Source organism: Mastomys coucha, unplaced genomic scaffold, assembly GCF_008632895.1.
Source record: "Mastomys coucha isolate ucsf_1 unplaced genomic scaffold, UCSF_Mcou_1 pScaffold22, whole genome shotgun sequence".
In the NCBI taxonomy this organism is placed as follows: Eukaryota; Metazoa; Chordata; class Mammalia; order Rodentia; family Muridae; genus Mastomys; species Mastomys coucha.
Window position 1 is genome coordinate 132,548,270 of NW_022196905.1, and position 16,864 is coordinate 132,565,133.

General features: G+C 45.7%; 2 protein-coding genes across 2 annotated transcripts; one reads left to right on the forward strand and one right to left on the reverse strand.

Moving 5' to 3' along the window:
• Window positions 1-581: 581 nt before the first annotated feature.
• Window positions 582-1,536, reverse strand: LOC116068634 (60S ribosome subunit biogenesis protein NIP7 homolog). The gene is made up of 2 exons (XM_031338455.1): window positions 1,256-1,536; window positions 582-1,114 (listed from the first exon to the last, which is right to left on the reverse strand). Exons 1-2 carry the CDS (start codon window positions 1,534-1,536, stop codon window positions 994-996), a joined length of 402 nt encoding a protein of 133 aa, XP_031194315.1. The 3' UTR covers window positions 582-993.
• A 10,161-nt stretch (window positions 1,537-11,697) lies between these two features.
• Pvrig (PVR related immunoglobulin domain containing) lies at window positions 11,698-14,896 on the forward strand. The gene is given in 7 exon segments (XM_031391187.1): window positions 11,698-11,762; window positions 11,849-11,888; window positions 11,890-12,199; window positions 12,274-12,397; window positions 12,478-12,642; window positions 14,511-14,599; window positions 14,757-14,896. Coding segments are annotated over 7 exon segments (933 nt in total).
• Window positions 14,897-16,864: the final 1,968 nt, after the last annotated feature.

Genomic DNA, 16,864 nt, shown 5'->3' on the forward strand with positions numbered 1-16,864 from the left:
AAAAAAAAAAGAACTGTATTGGAATTTCAATGAGAATTGCATTTAATCTATAGATTGCTTTTGGTAAGATGGTCATTTCACTATGTTAATCCTACCAATTGATGAGCATGGGAGGTCTTTACATCTTCTGATATCTTCCTCAATTTATTTCTTCAGAGAGTTGAAGTTCTTGTCATAGAGATCTTTCACTTGCTTGGTTAGAGTCACACCAGCTTGGTTAGAGTTATATTATTTGTGGCTATTTTAAAGGGTGTTGTTTCTCTGATTTTTTTTCCCTCCGTCAGTTTATCGTTTGTATAAAGGAGAGGTACTGATTTTTTTATTTGATTTAATTTTTTATCCCGCCACTTTGCTGAAGGTGTTTATCAGCTGTATGAGTTATTTGGTAGAACTTTTAGGACTGCTTATATATACTATCATATCATCTGCAAATACTTTGACCTCTTCCTTTCCAATTTGTATCCCCTTGATCTTTTTTTTTTTTAAATATAAACCCATTAAACTTTATTAAATTCCATATGTAAAACCACAGGCATGGCCAGCTATCCTTACATGGCTGTTTCTACCTTTAATATTAACAAACAGAAAGTCCACTGTGCTATTATGAGCTTGGCAAACGGTGTTATCACAGATAACAGTAAGATTGCTGCTGTCCTCAGTGAAGTAAGAAGCCGCACTCAGAACAAGTCTTCTAATCCAAACGAAGACGATGCAGATACAGAGAGAAACACTCCATTTACTCACACAAACACTCACACGTCTCACTATGTAGCCCGGGCTACCCTTGAACTTGCCAAGTAGTCTGAGCTGGCCATATACTTGTGATCCACCTGCTTTTGACTCTAGAGGGCCAGAAACCCTATTTTTGAGCCATTTCTGTTGATAAGAATCCAAGCTTCATCTCTCAGTGTTCTCCAGACTTAACATGATGGCCTGCGCACAGGAAACAAAGCTAAGTCCGCTCACACAAAAAATGTTCTTGGGATGACCGTCCTAAGTCAATGTCTCTTCATGGCGTATGTACTCCCCAATGTCTGCTTGATGGAACACCACAATTGCCATGGGGTCCACTTTTCTGCAGTCATGGGTAGACTTTGCGGCCACTCCAAAACCCAAAGGGACGTCTGTCATGGAGTAAACCACTACTCCCTGGTACTGAGATGTGTTTTCAGTAATTCAACCCAGACCGGATTACAGCACGTGGTTTCCATACCGAAAGGACTGCTCTGCTCCTGGCTTTTTCCACACTTTATACTTGGCATAGGGTGCAAGGTAGTCCAGCGCTGTAACGTGCAACCGGAACTTGTGGGTCTTAGTAAACTTCCCAAAACACGTCCCCAGGGACACGAGCTTATCTCCGGAGATGTTGGCAGCCAGCTTCAGGATCATCTCACTCACATAGTACCCTCGGTCGTTGTGCAGCCGGAAACAGTAAGTACTGTCAAGTCTGTCCACCAGGAGCTGCAGATTCTCTCCAATGTATTTTGCAATCTTCTCAAACATTACCCGGGTCTCTTCTTCGGTCAAAGGTCTCATTTTCCCGCTAGCTTGGCTCCCGGGATCCTCCCCCGCCCCCCTTGATCTTTTAGTTGTTGTATTGCTCTAGCTAGAACTTCAAGTACTGTGTTGAATAGATAGAGAGTAGGCAACCTTGTCTTGTCCCTGACTTTAGTGGGCTTGTTTTAAGTTTCTCTCCATTTAACATGATGTTGGCTACTGGCTTGCTATGTATTACCTTTATTGTGTTTAGGTATGCACCTTGATCCCTGATCTCTCCAAGACTTAACATGAAGGGGTGTTGGATTCTGCCAAAAGCTCTTTTAGCATTTAATGAGATGATCATATGGTTTTTTTCTTTCAGTTTGTTTATATGATGGATTACATTGATGGATTTTCATATATTGAACCATTCTTGCATCCCTGGGATGAAGCCTATTTGATCAGGGTGGATGATGTTTTTGATGTGTTCATGGATTTGGATTATGAGCATTTTATTGAGTATTTTTGCGTTAATGTTCATAAGGGAAATTAGCCTAAAATTCTCTTTCTTTGTTGAGTCTTTGTGTGGTTTAGGTATCAGAGTGACTGTGTGAATAATTGTTTTTAAATCTTTTAATATTCAGAAAGGCCTGTGTGAGGTGGGGGTGAGTGATACTGGAGACAAAACCTAGGGCCTTTCCCATTCCAGGCAAATGTTCTGCCACTAAGCTCTGTCCCTAGCCCCCTTTTATTTCATTTTTGTTGAGATAAGAGTCTTGCACTATATTTTCAGGCTCGTCTGTTTGCCTCTGCCTGGGTGCTGTGATTACAAGTTTTCATCATTTTTGGGAAGATTCCCTACCCCACTCCATAATATAAATTTAGTTCTCCTGTAAGATCCTGCAATGTCTGAATAGTTCATTTGCTTTAAAATCCAAGGCACTCTCTTAACTATAAACATGTATAAAATCAAGAAAGAATGTATTGGCTAGGGAAACCTGAGCCTATAGAACCCAGGTAAATTGGGATGTGATAGTGTGCATCTGTAATCCCACTACTCCTAAGGCAAGCTGGGAGGCAGGAACAGGAGTCCCTTCATGGGGCCGGTTAGCCTGGCATACACAAGGACAAACAACAAGGGGCCCCATGACAAACAAGCTTAGAGGTGAGGACAGACATTCAAGGCTGTCTTCTGACCTCCATAAGCACTCAGTGGTATCTGCACACCCATGCTCACAGACACAACAACTTTTAAAAATACACATAGCACAGAATAAACATTTTTATCTCAAAATGGATAAATGTGGGCATAGGAAGAAAATATGGGAACAGAACCTAATAGAGCAGAAGGCAGCTCCATGTCTAACATTTGGGACTTGTGGGATCACAATGAATGCCCTCCTATTACCAGTTTTCTGAATTGACAACATTTCTCATCACTGACCAGTTATCTAACAAAAAGTTTGTGTGTGTGGGACACATTATTTTGGTTCATAGTTCAGAGGAATGCAGTCTATCATGGTGGGGAAGGCAAGCTAATTGGAGAGTTTGGTCTATACTACTGTCCAGGAAGCAGATACAGGAGAATTCCTGTGTTCATCTCAAGCCTTATCCTTTAAAACTGTTTCAGTGGATATAAGTGGATATAAGTGCAAGTATAAGAACCTCAATTCTGATACCTGTACCCATATGAAAAGACAAGCATGGGCACACATCTGTAGCCCCCAGTACCCTGGCAGGAAGGGATAGGTAGGTGGTTGGACCTACCTCTAGGTTCTGTGAGAGACCCAGTGATAAAACAGAACACTCAGTATCTTCCTTTGGGTTTTACACATGCACTGGTGCACACACCCATACACATATGGACATAACATACATGTACAGATGTCTACAAAACAACAACAAAAATGGTGACAAAACCCCAAACTGGTATTACTGCCATAAATTCTGCCAATGAGGAGAGTCATTGGTGCTGTGTCTGACTCACAAGGTGAGGAGATTTTTCTGGATTACTCAGAAAGTCTTTGGATACTTGGTAAAAGTTACCCTACCTATGAGCCTCTGATATAAATCTCTGATTTAGAGGTTATAGAATGAGAAAATAATCTTTCTTGAAGTGAGGGGAGGCAGTGGCAGGAAGATCTTTGAAATCTTCTTTGGACTTTCTAGAGCCGGAGCTGGGAACAGAATGAAACTCTTCATTCTTAGACTGCACAAAACAAGTCACTCTAGAGCAGGCTTCTGAAGCATCCTGGGTGTGTGCAGAGTCAGGATGGCCAGGGCAGATAGCAAAGGGGCTGTGGATAGGAAGAGATGCAGAGTCAGGATGGCCAGGACGGATAGCACTAAGGGGCTGTGGATAGGAAGAAGTGCAGAGTCAGGGTGGCCAGGGCGGATAGCACTAAGGGGCTGTGGATAGGAAGAAGTGCAGAGTCAGGGTGGCCAGGGCGGATAGCACTAAGGGGCTGTGGATAGGAAGAAGTGCAGAGTCAGGATGGCCAGGACGGATAGCAAAGGGGCTGTGGATAGGAAGAAGTGAAATGCCAAAATTAGAAAACATTGCTACTCACCCTGGGAAGCTAGAGACTTCCAGTATGCAAGTCTCATATTTAGTAGAATCAGCAAAAGATCTGGATGAAGTAGTGCACACCTGTAATCCCAGTGCCCAGTAGGTGAACACAGGGGGATCAGAAGTTTAAGGTCAGTCCTAGCTACAAAATTTGAGGCCAGTCTGGGCTACATGAGATCTTTTCTTAAGTAATCTTAAGTAAGGAAAAAAAAAACAGTAGAGAATTATGTAGAAGTCAAAACAAGTGTTCTGAGTCATTGCAATGGCATCTTTGAGTTCTCATGGTGATGTGGTCTGCCTCAGTGATTAAGGGACACAGTTTGGGCCCCAGCTCTCCACTGATGCAGTCTTTTGTTGACATGACCTTGTAGTTCATTTACACATTTCAATTTACTTATTTAGTTGGATTTGTAAAAGGATTTTATTTTTTTAATTGTGGGGATGGGCAGAATGTGTGCACATGGTATAGATGCCAGAAGAGAACACCATGAAGTCCAGAAGAGAGCATCAGATTTCCTGGAGCTGGATTTACAGGTGGTTGTGAGTGATGGACATGGATGTAGGGAACCGAACCCAGATCTACAAGAACAGCACATTCTCCTAAGTGCTGAGCTATCGATGCAGCCATTAATTGTTCTGGTTTGTTTTTCTTGTCTTGTTTGAAGAGTGTCATACTGTAGCTGAGGATAGTCTGGGACTCACTGTGTAGCCTAGACTGGTCTCCAATGTAAGGATAATTCTCCTGCTTCCACCTCCCAAGTGGCGGGACCACAAGTGTGAGGCACTACATGGATCCATTAAAAAGTACTTCAAGTTCACAAGCAATCTTCTTATCTTGAGAGAAAAACAACAGAGTAGACAGGCAGAGAACCCAAACAACTGCCAGGAGGAAGGAGATGAAGATGAAGAGAAAAAGTCATGTGTATTGCAACAGAGGTCAGCAAGGCAGCTTCATGGCAGAAGGATGCTTTGGAGAAGGGTAAGGAAGCCCAGATATTTTTGTTTTAAATTATCTGTGTTGGAGGAAGAAGAAGCTCATTGCAGATCATGCAGTGTTTTTAAGAGGGTTGTAAAATTTTTGTCAGGATCCAGAAAGTTGGTTCATTGGGTTTTGACCCTGGGAAAGTAGGTATTTCCTTCAGATTGTCAATTACCAGCCTTAGTCCATAAGCTCAGGCAAGCAGAAATATAGCCTCACTGAACAGATTTAGCATGATAGCACACCCCAGATGCTTATCTTTCACCATGTATATTAATTTGATAAAGGATAAAATGTACACTAGGAAGATGGCTTAGTTAATAAACTCCTTCCTGAACAAGGAAAAAGACCTGAGTTCAATGCCCCAGAACCTATATAGCAAAAAGCTAGGCATGGCATGTGTACCTGTAATCCCAACCCTAATGAGGTAGAAAGAGGAGGATCCCTGGGACATGATGGACAGCCACTTGGGCCTACTTGGTCAACTCCAGGTTCAGTGAGAGACTCTGTCTCAAGTAATCAGTTGGAGAGTGATTAAGGAAGGGATGCTGACCTCTGGCCTCCACATGCAGAGACCTGCACACAAACCTGCACATAAACACATTTGCTTACCCAAATACACACACACACACATACATACATACATACATACATACATGCATGCATGCATGCATGTATACATACATACATACATAGGAAACATATATGTGAAAGTAAAACATGACAATTACCAGCCTTAGCCCATAAGCTCAGGCAAGCAGAAATATAGCTTCACTTTTCTCTATAACTTCAAGTCCTTCTGCCCAGCAAGAACTCTGGGTCTCTAGCTTCCTTCATTTTCCCTAAGTCTGTGCCAAGGCATGTGGATTGTGGTGCCTCTGGGCTCCAGTCCACACAATATGAACAGGGCATAGGCCAGACATGGCCTCAGGAATCTGCTTAGCCTCCCCTGACTTGTGGCACATGTTCTTCCCTCAGATGGTGTTCTGAGTTGTGGCAAGAGCTCACTTCTCCTCCCTGGCCTCTGACAGGCATTTTATCTGAACCACAGATTCTCTAGGTTTCCTTAGGAAGCTGAGTGTTTGAACTAATTAACTAATTAATTTGAATGAAGAGCTTGGCCAACAATGTCAGCTTTATTCTCACCTCACTCCCAGCAGTTCTAAAGTCATAGGCTTTCCTTGGAGATGGTTCTGCTTAACAGGAAGAACAAACAAAAAACCCCCAAAAACTCAAGGAAAAATCACAATTGGATATTACCTCAAAAACATTTGGGAGCTGGCAATGTAACCCAGTTCAGAGAGCTTGAGCCAGGCATGTAAGAAGCCTGGGTTCTAGCCCAGTACTACAGAAAAACTGATGTGGCAGCACATGCTTATAATCCTAGCCTGGGTGGAGGCAGGAGGATTAGAATTTCAAGGTCATCCTCAGCTACGTAGTTCAAGACTAGCCTGGTATATGTGGAACTAGCATATTAAACAAAGTCCTGGATATATATAAGATATTTGTATATATTTAAAATTTTAAATTACAATTATGTATCATATGTGTGGGCACATGCATGCAACAGTGCACATATATGTTAGGTCTCAGAAAGTCCATTTATACAGAAATAAGTTCAAACTGGTCTAAATAAAAGCCAGCATTCCCTGGGAACTTGTGAAATGGGTTCATGTCCATATGGCTCTCTATTGACAAGCACCTGTGGCATGGACCTCCCTCAGTCCCTATTCACAAGTACCTGTTGTCCATTTCAAAGCCCCACACTAAGCTCCACATGCTCTTCACCTCAGATCCCTGCTTTCTTTATACCCCACCTTTCTTACTGTTCTCACTATTTCCTCCCTTGCTGTTCTCTATTCTTGCTTTCTGCCTGTATTCTCTTCATTTCCCTAGTCCTGGCTGTGTCTAGTCTGCTGCTTTCTCTCTGCTCTAAATCTTCCAGATGCCTCTAGATATTTTCTCTCTCTTTGTTGTTAATCCCACCAAGCAAGAATAAGACTACTACTATAGTTTTGGAGCCACATTTGAAATAAGCGTTATTAAATACTGGCCAGGGTGATGGACACCAACCAGGTCCATACCCAGGATTCCCAGAGAATGGCTGCAAATCACATTAGTTAAGAGTTTATAAAGGCAAGCCCCACAAGGTGACATACTTCCTGCCATGTACCTTCCACCTATGCATTATCAAGAACATCCTGTGCAGTGTGGGCATACAACCTTGTTTACAGAAGTGAAGACACATGGCTTCTTATCATACATAAACAACAGCTGCCAGCCTTCCAGGAAGTTACCTAGGCAAGTGGGTCTTTACAGGTTTATCTGTTGTTTGGCAAATAGGGATAACAGATTAGAGACATTTGTTTGTGTGTTTTTGTTTTTGTTCTCTGTGTATCCTTGGCTGTCATGGAACTCACTCTGTAGACCAGGCTGACCTCAAACTCACTGAGACCTGCCTACCTCTGCCTCCCAAGAGCTTGGATTGAAGGTGTACGCCACAACCACCTAGCTTGTTTTATAGATTACTTGAACACAGTGATTTAAACTTAAAACATAAATTTAGCCCTCATATCTTATCCATTATAAACACCTTCCTTAATGGAGGGGCATTTCAGCACTTACTTTCCTGTGCACCCTCACATTCGATATAGAACTCAGAGGACAGCTTGCAGGCATTCTTTCTCTCCTTCTACCATGTGATTGAAATCAGGTCATCACCCTGGGTGGCAAGTGCATCTACCAGTTGAGCCCCAATGTTCTGGATTTTAATGGACTGAGCCATCAGGTACCCTTGGGTTTGGACCTCAAAAACTGGGTCTTGTTAGAATCACTGCCTGATTTTCTGCCTGCATTAGGCCAAGCCAGTAGACAGAAAGAATAAGGGAACCCAGTGAAGAGCTGGTTACTTCCAAAAGGAGGGTGGGATATGGAGGTCAGGACTTCTGGGGGAAGAAGTACCTGTATGAAGACTTCTGTGCCCAAACTGAGGAGGCTGATATTCATGATATTCATCTCCATGGCACTACAGGAAAGATCATGATGCACTGTGTTGTCATGTCTTGCTCACAACACACACACACACACACACACACACACACACACACACACACACATACACACCCACCCACCCAACAACCCCCCTACCCCAGTGTCCTGGAGAGAGAAGCTTCAAGGAAGGTATCATACCGTGGCCACTGGTTAAGAATAAGTGGCCTTATTCTTTCTGTCTGCTGGGTTGGCTGAACGCAGGCAGAAAATCACTGAGGGTACAAGCCACACCCAGCTGAGTGTCCCAACTATACTAACAGACTTAGTCCTCTAGCCACACTCAGCTTCTTGGCAGGCTATATTAGTTATTTTTCTAGTTGTTATTGGTACAGGAAAGACTAGGAGTAATAAATTGATGTTACAGAGAATTAAGAGGAATTCAGTTGAAGGAGCACTGCCTCTAAAATGACTCAAGGCTAAGTAGTACCCTAACCAGATTGTTAGAAAACTGTAGGAAGGGAAATTTGTATCTCTTAACTAATGTAGGAGCCTGACTACCAGCCATCAAGCCCACCATCTGCATATCAAAGAACATGCTTCTGCCTGTCTACCCAGAGCTTCAAGCTAGGCTGCAAGCTTCTAGGGATTCTCCTGTCTCCACCTTTCACCTCCCCAAAGAAATGATGGGATTATATACAGCAGCTACCAAGTCTGATCTTTGCATGGGTTCTGGGTGTTCAAAAAAAAAAAAAAAAAAGGTATTCATGCCTCAAGATTTTTTACACATTAAGGCCCCTCCGTAGACTGAGTTCTCAGTTTCTTCTACATGTTGGTAAATGGTGTCAACAAAGCAGAGAGGACTGCTCTGCCACTGCAGCAAAGAATCTGATTGCCTGCTGTGCCAGCCATTCAAGTAGGAAGTGCCACCCTAAGTCAGTTACCTGGAGGTGACAAAAGGGGCAGGGTCTCAGCAGGTACTTCTACATCTGGGTGACTGGGGTTAGCAGCCCCTCGGGCCCCAGGGATTGTTGGTAGAAAACAAGAAACAACTCTCACCTCAAAGATGAGAGATAGTTTATTCTGGAGCCAAGGTCATGGCCTGGGGACACAGGGTTGAAGTTGCCCCAAATTCCATGCTTGGACATGGAAGAGGGTTTGTGAAATCTTTATAGTAACAGCAGAAAGCCAAATCAAGATACTTTAAACTTATGTTGGTGGAAACATTAGGTCAACAGTAGAGGTAGGCAAAGGGGGAACCTTGTGTTGCTAGGCCTCAGAGGCCATGTGACAGTGTTTTAAGCTTTTGGTTGGTTGGCAAGCTAGCATTCTGTTTGATCATTCCGAGTGGTTCCAAATCTAAAGTCAAGTATGGAAGAGGGCAATAAGTTGCTCTTAAGTTGCCTAACGATGGCCCAAGATAATGTAGCTCTGGACTTTCCAGAACTAACATTTCAAACTCTCAACAAACTTTGAAGTTCCAGTTTATTAGTCTTGCAGTCATTCATGGAAGGCAGAGCTTTGTTATGGGAACTTTTAAAGGTCCTTTATCCTACATAGCCTGGCCTGAGGTGAGTCAGCTTTGTCATATTAACTGGTGAAAGCAGGTCTCTATCAAGAATGTCCTCTGGACCTCAGAGGAGATCCAAGAGTGAAAGGAACTGTGGGGACAAAGGCCTGAAGACCACCCTGGTAGGCACCCGTGAGGGCTAGTTTATATGGCTGCAGAGGCAAGGGTGCAGACACAAAACAGTCTTTAGATAGTATCCTGGGCTCTGGTGCAGACCTGTGATTCAGGTTCTCAGTGCACAGTGTTCTGATCCATGGACAGGGTCGCCCATCACCACATATATCGCAGCATCCTGGTCAAGTTTTGGTATTCTGTTATAACCCTCCTGCTTGACCCTGCCTGCCTCTCATAACCACACCTCTCTGCCCACCTCCTGCTATTTGCCACGCCTCCAATCTGGTTCCAGTTACATTGGAAGTCCTACCTCCTCAGAGACAAAAAGAAGTCGCTGATTGGGCTGGCATGCTGACGAACCTGTGGGAGGGGTTTACCTCACCTTTTCTATCTGTTGGCTTGTTACAAACGGGGCATTAAATGGAAGATGACTGGGTGATCACAGCTCCCGTTGTCTAATTTTTGAGATCCTCCCACGTGGGTAAGATTAATCATGGCTAGCCTAACTTTTTCTGACTCCATATTCCAGAATAACCCTTCCCTAACGTTGCTGCTGGGCAGCAACATTCTGTAAATGACCTTGCGCTGGACAATGCTCAGTAGCAATGCTTGTGGAAAGAAAAAAAAACAATTTGGTGAGAACACTTACTGCCTCCATGACAAAATTCATGGGCAAGGGCCAGCCTGCCCTTGGGACTTCCCAATTCAGTATAGCAATCAATATATCACATAGCAATATGACACATGGGGGTGGGGAGGGGTAAGAACAGAAGCAGGTCTGAGAGAAACTTCAAGGTTTTGGCTCCCAGAGAAATAGGGAAGGGCAAGCAAAGGAGTGACCTGTGTGTTGTGGGGGTCACCTGGGCTGCTGCAGTGTAGCCAGTGATGATGTGGGGTGATCAGCTAGCCAGTTTGTTATTTTGTTCTTCCCCACAGATGACATGACATTAATGGGTAGATGGTGGTAAGGGAGGCAGAGAGAAATCAGTTGGTCAGAATGGGAGTCAGCAGGATGGAGATGAGCACACTGCTTCAGGGCTAAGCGGCTTGACGTCAAGTGCTAAGAAGCAGAGCTCTGCGTGGGGCAAGTTAAGACTACCCTTGGTGTTATGAAATATAAAATATAAATTGCGGTATAACATGGTAGGAGTAGCACCCGGCAGGGCAGTGCTGAGATGTTCCCCTGAGGAATCACACCATGCAACAGACTTAGTATAAAGATTTATTGAGGAAATGGGAGTGGGAACCTGGAAAGGTGTAGAGACAGAGAAAGGAGGGGACAGAGGAGGACAGAAAGAGAGCAAGAGAGGCCAGCGGGGAACACATGGGAATTGAGAGAGAGAGTGGAAAAAGGAAAAGGAGGGCTGGGTAGTGAGCAGTCCTCTTTATATGACGCTGTGCTGCCACGCACCTGGCTCACACCTGGTGAGGTGGTGACTAGCCTTTGCTGGGTAGCCGTTGGGCAGAATTGCCTGTAAGCCAATATTTGGGTTTCCAGGTGGACATGGGACAGGAGCTGGAGAGGGATGGTGAACTGCAGACTCAAACCAGGTACTACTAGAATGTACTAATGAGAACACACCTTGGGGAGTGCTGGGTCACTCAGGTTGGCTCCTGACTGCCTCCGCAATGGCTTTCCTGATTGCAGGATCTTACAATCTCCAGTTGTTCCATTCCCTGCCCCTTAGCTGTGTAGGGCTGGATGGGATAAGGGCTAAATTCCTCAGGGGCAACCATGGACCCTCCTCTCTCTGAGGCAAAGAGATGATTGACCTCAGCAACCCCTGCAGCCTTCCTCGATGCTGCAGGTCTAGGAAGTAGCAAGCAAAGCCTGGTACTGTAACTTTAAGAGGGAGAACCCATTACCCTAAGTTCACTACCACTGAGGCCTGCAGAAAGGAAATAAGGCTAGGTTGTGGGAAGCTGTCATAGTGCCTCTAACTGCTGACAATGTGAACACCTTCAGCCATGAGAACAAGGAACGCACAGGCAACAAATATGGACTGGACACAGACCGTGGTCCTATTCTCAACATCGCTGACCCTCTGTGTCTCTGCAGGTGAGTGGAGAGGCCAGAGAAGTGCAGAGACATGGGGGTGGCAGTGTGGACACACAGCCACTGACCTTCCTGTCTTCATTGCTCAGTGAGCCCTGAGATGTGGGTGCAAGTCCAGATGGAGGCCACCAACCTCTCTATCCTTCTCAGTTCACTGTGGGATCTTAGGATGTAACTTCATCTCCCTGGTAACAGTGAGCTGGAAAGGATTTGTTGATGCTGGAGGGACTTAACTAGCTGTGTTGCACCCAGAACTTGGCACCCAGCAGTGGGCTCCTGCCAGCCAGGCCTACTGGGAAACCCTAAAGAGCATCTCTGTCACTCTGACCCTGGAGCCATCCAAAGCAAGACGCTCCCTAGCCAACACCACATTCTGCTGTGAGTTTGTTACCTTCCCTCATGGTTCCAGGGTTTCCTGTAGAGGCCTGCATAGCTCAGATCCATGTGTCTGGGGAGAGGAGGGAGACAGGGAGGATCTTAACAATCGCTGCTCAAATGACACTATTCTCTGTGACTAGGACTTTCTGCTCCGACTCCAGCCCCCATTCTTCAAACAGACCTGGTGGGGATTTTGGGAACCTCAGGGTTTTTCCTGTTTGGTTTCACCTTTATGCTATGTCTCCGGTGGCAGCAGAGGCACTGGTGAGATTGGATCCAGTGATATCCTCACACCACTTGGTTAGGTGCCTTCTGCCCCTAACTCTGCCTCTTTTGCCTCACAGGTGTTTGAGTAAATCTCAGCCGTCCCTCACCAGCACCCAGGCACAAATGGAGACTCAGATAAGGCTTGAAGGATGGTGTCTGGAGCAGGACACCCGGGATCCACAGCTGGACAGGGACTTGGGGTCTCACCTGACTCTCCTTCATCCCCTATCCTGGCCACTGGGGTGGGTCCACCACCCCAGTCCCTTCCCCAACCCCCTGCCATCCTGTTTAGTTGTATGAGGCTGTAGTGTGTTCTGACCAACACATGCCCCAGTGCATATCACTCCCCACTAGTGACCCACACCAACCCCCCATGCCTGTCTCCTCAGCCTCCCCACTTGGCTTCTACACACAGCTTCATCTCTTTTGAGAATGGACTGTACGCTCTGGCTTGAGTGAAACTTTCCTACATGCTTCCCAACTTCCAAGGGTACTATGTCTGGAGCATAGTACCCTGGGAAAAATGCTTAGAAGTTCAATGAAAGGCACCCTTGGTCCACTAAAGGCCCTGGGGACCTCGATCTACTGGTGTCTTCATCCTGGGCACCAGGCTTCTTCATGAATCTTGCTCTATTCTTAGGCCTCTGATAAGTGTCATCAAACCCTGCTAGCTAGGATGTGGTTAGTGAGTGTGCTTGTATGGACACAGGTGTGAGTGGAAGAGTATGACAAAGGTTCAGTTACATCCTGTTTTGCACACATTTCCAGCCACCCAGACGATGCCTTTAATAATGTAATTAAAGTGGTCCTTCTGTTTGGGACTTTAGCCTTGGCTTCCTTAGGAATGTTAAAGGCAGATTCAGTCCCCTGGAAGAAAGGAACCAGGTTAGAGTCAAAAGAGACTGGGACTGAGACCCAGGCTGGTGTGGAATGTCCTGAACCTGTGGATCCTGCTGAGGGGCATAAGAAGCTCCAACACTCCTGGGTCTTCCACCCCTGTTATCTGACCTGACCTCCCCATGATGGACTTTCTGTGTAGCTGGGGTGGAGCCCTGGAACCCTCTTCCACTGAGTTGATGTTCAGAAGCAGAGAGAGGAGAGGGGATGGGGAGGGCCTCTTCTACTTCCCATACTTGCTCCTTTGGCTCTCCTTTTATGATTAGGGAACTGGACTCCCCACTGGCCATTCAGAGGCATGTTGTAGAATGTTTTCCCTCTTGGCCTCAAGCTTCCAGAATAACAACTCTGAAACTTAAATATATTTACAAATGCCTAGGCCAAAGCTTGGGCCTGTCTTTCGATTATCTCATAATTCAATAACCTATTTGTCCTATTCTTTGTAATTTAAGACCTTGTCGAGCCTTAGCTTATTGGAGATCCCCTAAGTGAATCACATGGAGCCTGATCGATGCAAAAAGCTAGAGGATTTTTAATGTTCCAGTGCACTGGGGCCATCCCAGGCCCTAAGGAGAGGTGGTGACCTGGCACAGCTTGTTCAGTGAGCTTTTATACAATTTTCAGGGCAGCAGCCATTAGATACAATGTGATTGGCAAAACAGTGTGACTTTTAAACTGATTGGTCTTCAGGGAATGAGGTGGTAAGGACTTCCCTTGTCTGAAGGTGGGCAAAGGTCCACCCTGTGGAATGTGTCCCCACACAGGGTGAGGTTGGTTCTCACCCTGTGTTCTGAGGAATGTTAATTAGCCTCTCCCTTCCAGAGAGTTCCACTACCTTCCCAATGTTCCTGAGCTTATATTATTAAGCATGATGGAAATTCCTGGCCTCCCGGTGTTTTTCTGAGATATCCCTGTTTACTCGGTTCTCACAGTAAACCACATGGCTGGCTACCTCAGCTCAGGTTCTATACATCTGTCCTCCTTAGCGTCCCCAGGGTGAATCCTCCAATGATTGACTCTATCTCAGAATTCCTCTCTGTACTGGAACTTCCACCTCCCTATTTCCCACCTAAGCTGATAGGCTAACAACATTTTTATACACAGGTGATGCTTCCATACAGTACAAGAGATTCTCTCTGCAGAGTCAGGCAGAGAGATCTTGCAGACACGGGGGTTGGATATAGGCTCATCCACCTGAAATTGTTCTGGCTAGGAGCTGCTGCGTTCCTTTGCAGGAGACAAGCACCCCGGGCTCCTGCATGATCCGTAGAGGAGACGAAATGAGTGAGAGCCTTGTGAGCTGTAAGGACCCTGTGTGTGGATTCCTGGGTCACTCTAGTATGGCAAACACATAGCTTGAGTCCATGAAAGGCTCCACTTGCTTGTGGGGTATACAAGGAAGCCTTAGGAGCATGAAGACTGCCAGCAGGGAGACTGAACTGTTGCTTGGCCTGTTCAGGCTTCAATACCCTTGAACCAAGCCTGAAAGACAGAGAAGCTGGGGAACGTGTACAGGGCAGAGAATCAGGAAGTCTCTTACGGGAAAAACTGAACATCAGCATAAGAGGCTTCCACACGCACCCGTGGAAACCCTGTTAGTGGTCTTGTCCCTACCAGGTGACAACTAACCCAGCTGCTGAGAGGCCAGATGCTCCCCAGAGGGCCATAGCTCAGAAGCCCATTGGCAAAGGGATAGCCTCAAAGCATCTGTGAGTTGGGGCAGGGTGACCCAGAATTCACAGCCCTTCCCTCTGCTGGGATGGGAAACTGGACCATGCACAGCTACTATCCAGAAGCTGCTGCTGGTTGTTTCTTTCCCATCTACTCACCTCTGGGAAGACCAGCAACTATCCCCCCAAGAATCCTCCACAGACTCCTGCCTCCAATCACTCTAAGCTTGACTTTCTTGGTATAGTCTGTGCCACTCTCAATCTCATTCCCTTGACAAGTCTGCTTGTGGTGTCTCTAGTCTCTCTCACCTTCCCTATGTCCCCTGCAACTTGCATCTAATGCTGGGTGTCTGTACCCCAGCATAGCCTCCCTGGCAGTCTAGATTCATAACTGCCACATCCTGAGAAGCCTGTACCACATTCTGAATTGGCCCAAGATCTTTTCTTCTTCAGTCCAACCCCACCCCAATCAGTGATGAGCTTATGGAAGATGTGAGACTGAGGGGTTGTGTGACCTCAAATAAATGGCTAGCCTTTAGACCTCAAATCATTGCCTACTGCATTATCCTCAGGGTCTTAACTCCAGCTTCGTGGGGCCACCATGCATAGGAAGTATCCAGAAGACTGACAACAATGACAACAAGCTATGGAATATGAAAACCAAATCAGGTCAGAGAGCTTGGCCAGCAGGACCAGGGAGAAGGCACTTGCCAGGATGATGTGGTGTGGGAGGGGACTGATTGGAACAGTGGGGCCTTCCTCCTCCTTTCTATTGCATGAGATTTTCCAAAGCCCCATGGAGAAGTCACTTTTAACCATATCCCCAAAAGCACAAGACATTATGTCTGTTAGTAAAGTTATGGTGAAGAGGGACAAGGGTTTCCAAACTGAGATTCCAGCCAACCTCTGCAGAACAGGGGTCAGTGGCAGACAGGATTCTGTAGAGTGGTCTTAAACAGATTGAGCATCTCTAAAATAAAATAACTTGCTCACAAGACAGTGATGGCTGGAAAGAGTCCAGGGTCTTAGAGCTGCCACAACCACCATTAGAAGAGTGAAGGAGACAAACGTGGAACATGTGAAGGACAAGATAAGGCAGAAGGTCAAAGTGGGAGAGGGGAGGACCAGCCAGCTATGGTATGCCTGTTGGTGATGGTGCCTTGCTCTTCATATCCGCCCTCAGGGTGTCCAAGCACTGATGCATACTGGGCTGGAAAGATGAAGCAGAGTCCAGAATGGGTGGGGTCTGCAGGATCCTGGTCTTTTCTGGCTGGGAGTGAGTGCCAGGGGGTAGAAGGCCTTCTCTGAGGATTGTAGTGTTACAGTACATTGAGAAGACAGTACTCAATGAAACAGCTCTCTTAGATCCTACACTCTTCAGTGAAACAGCTGGTATGCATATACTTTATTTGGGATGGACAATGGCTGTATATGAATCTTGGAGAGTGGGAAGGAGTTTTCAGGTTGAATGTAAAATCATTGGCCAGAGATTAATCCCAGGTTCTTGTTTATTTGGAAAGAAGTTGACCTTGTAGGTTGGCCAAGTTGAACTTATAGGTTTGCAACTTTCCCCAGGTAGAGGATGTGGGGGTCAGGCTCCTCAGACAAAGTCAGAGAAAAGAGAGTCCCCTATTTCACCGAGCTCAGATGAGAGAGCTATCTGGACTCGGTAGACTTTGACCTTAAGTAGCAAGGTTTCCCAACATCTCCCCCTGTTTTATTTATAATGGAGAGATGTCATAGTAGCCCTCAGCCTCTGTGTTTGGAACAGTTTGGTACTGAGCTAGAACCCAATTGTCAATGATTTTTGTAATTATTTTTATCTGCTGTTTTGAAAATTGGATGAAGTAGAGTGCCAGGAGGAGAGCTCTGATGGCCAGTACAGGGCCAAGGAGGG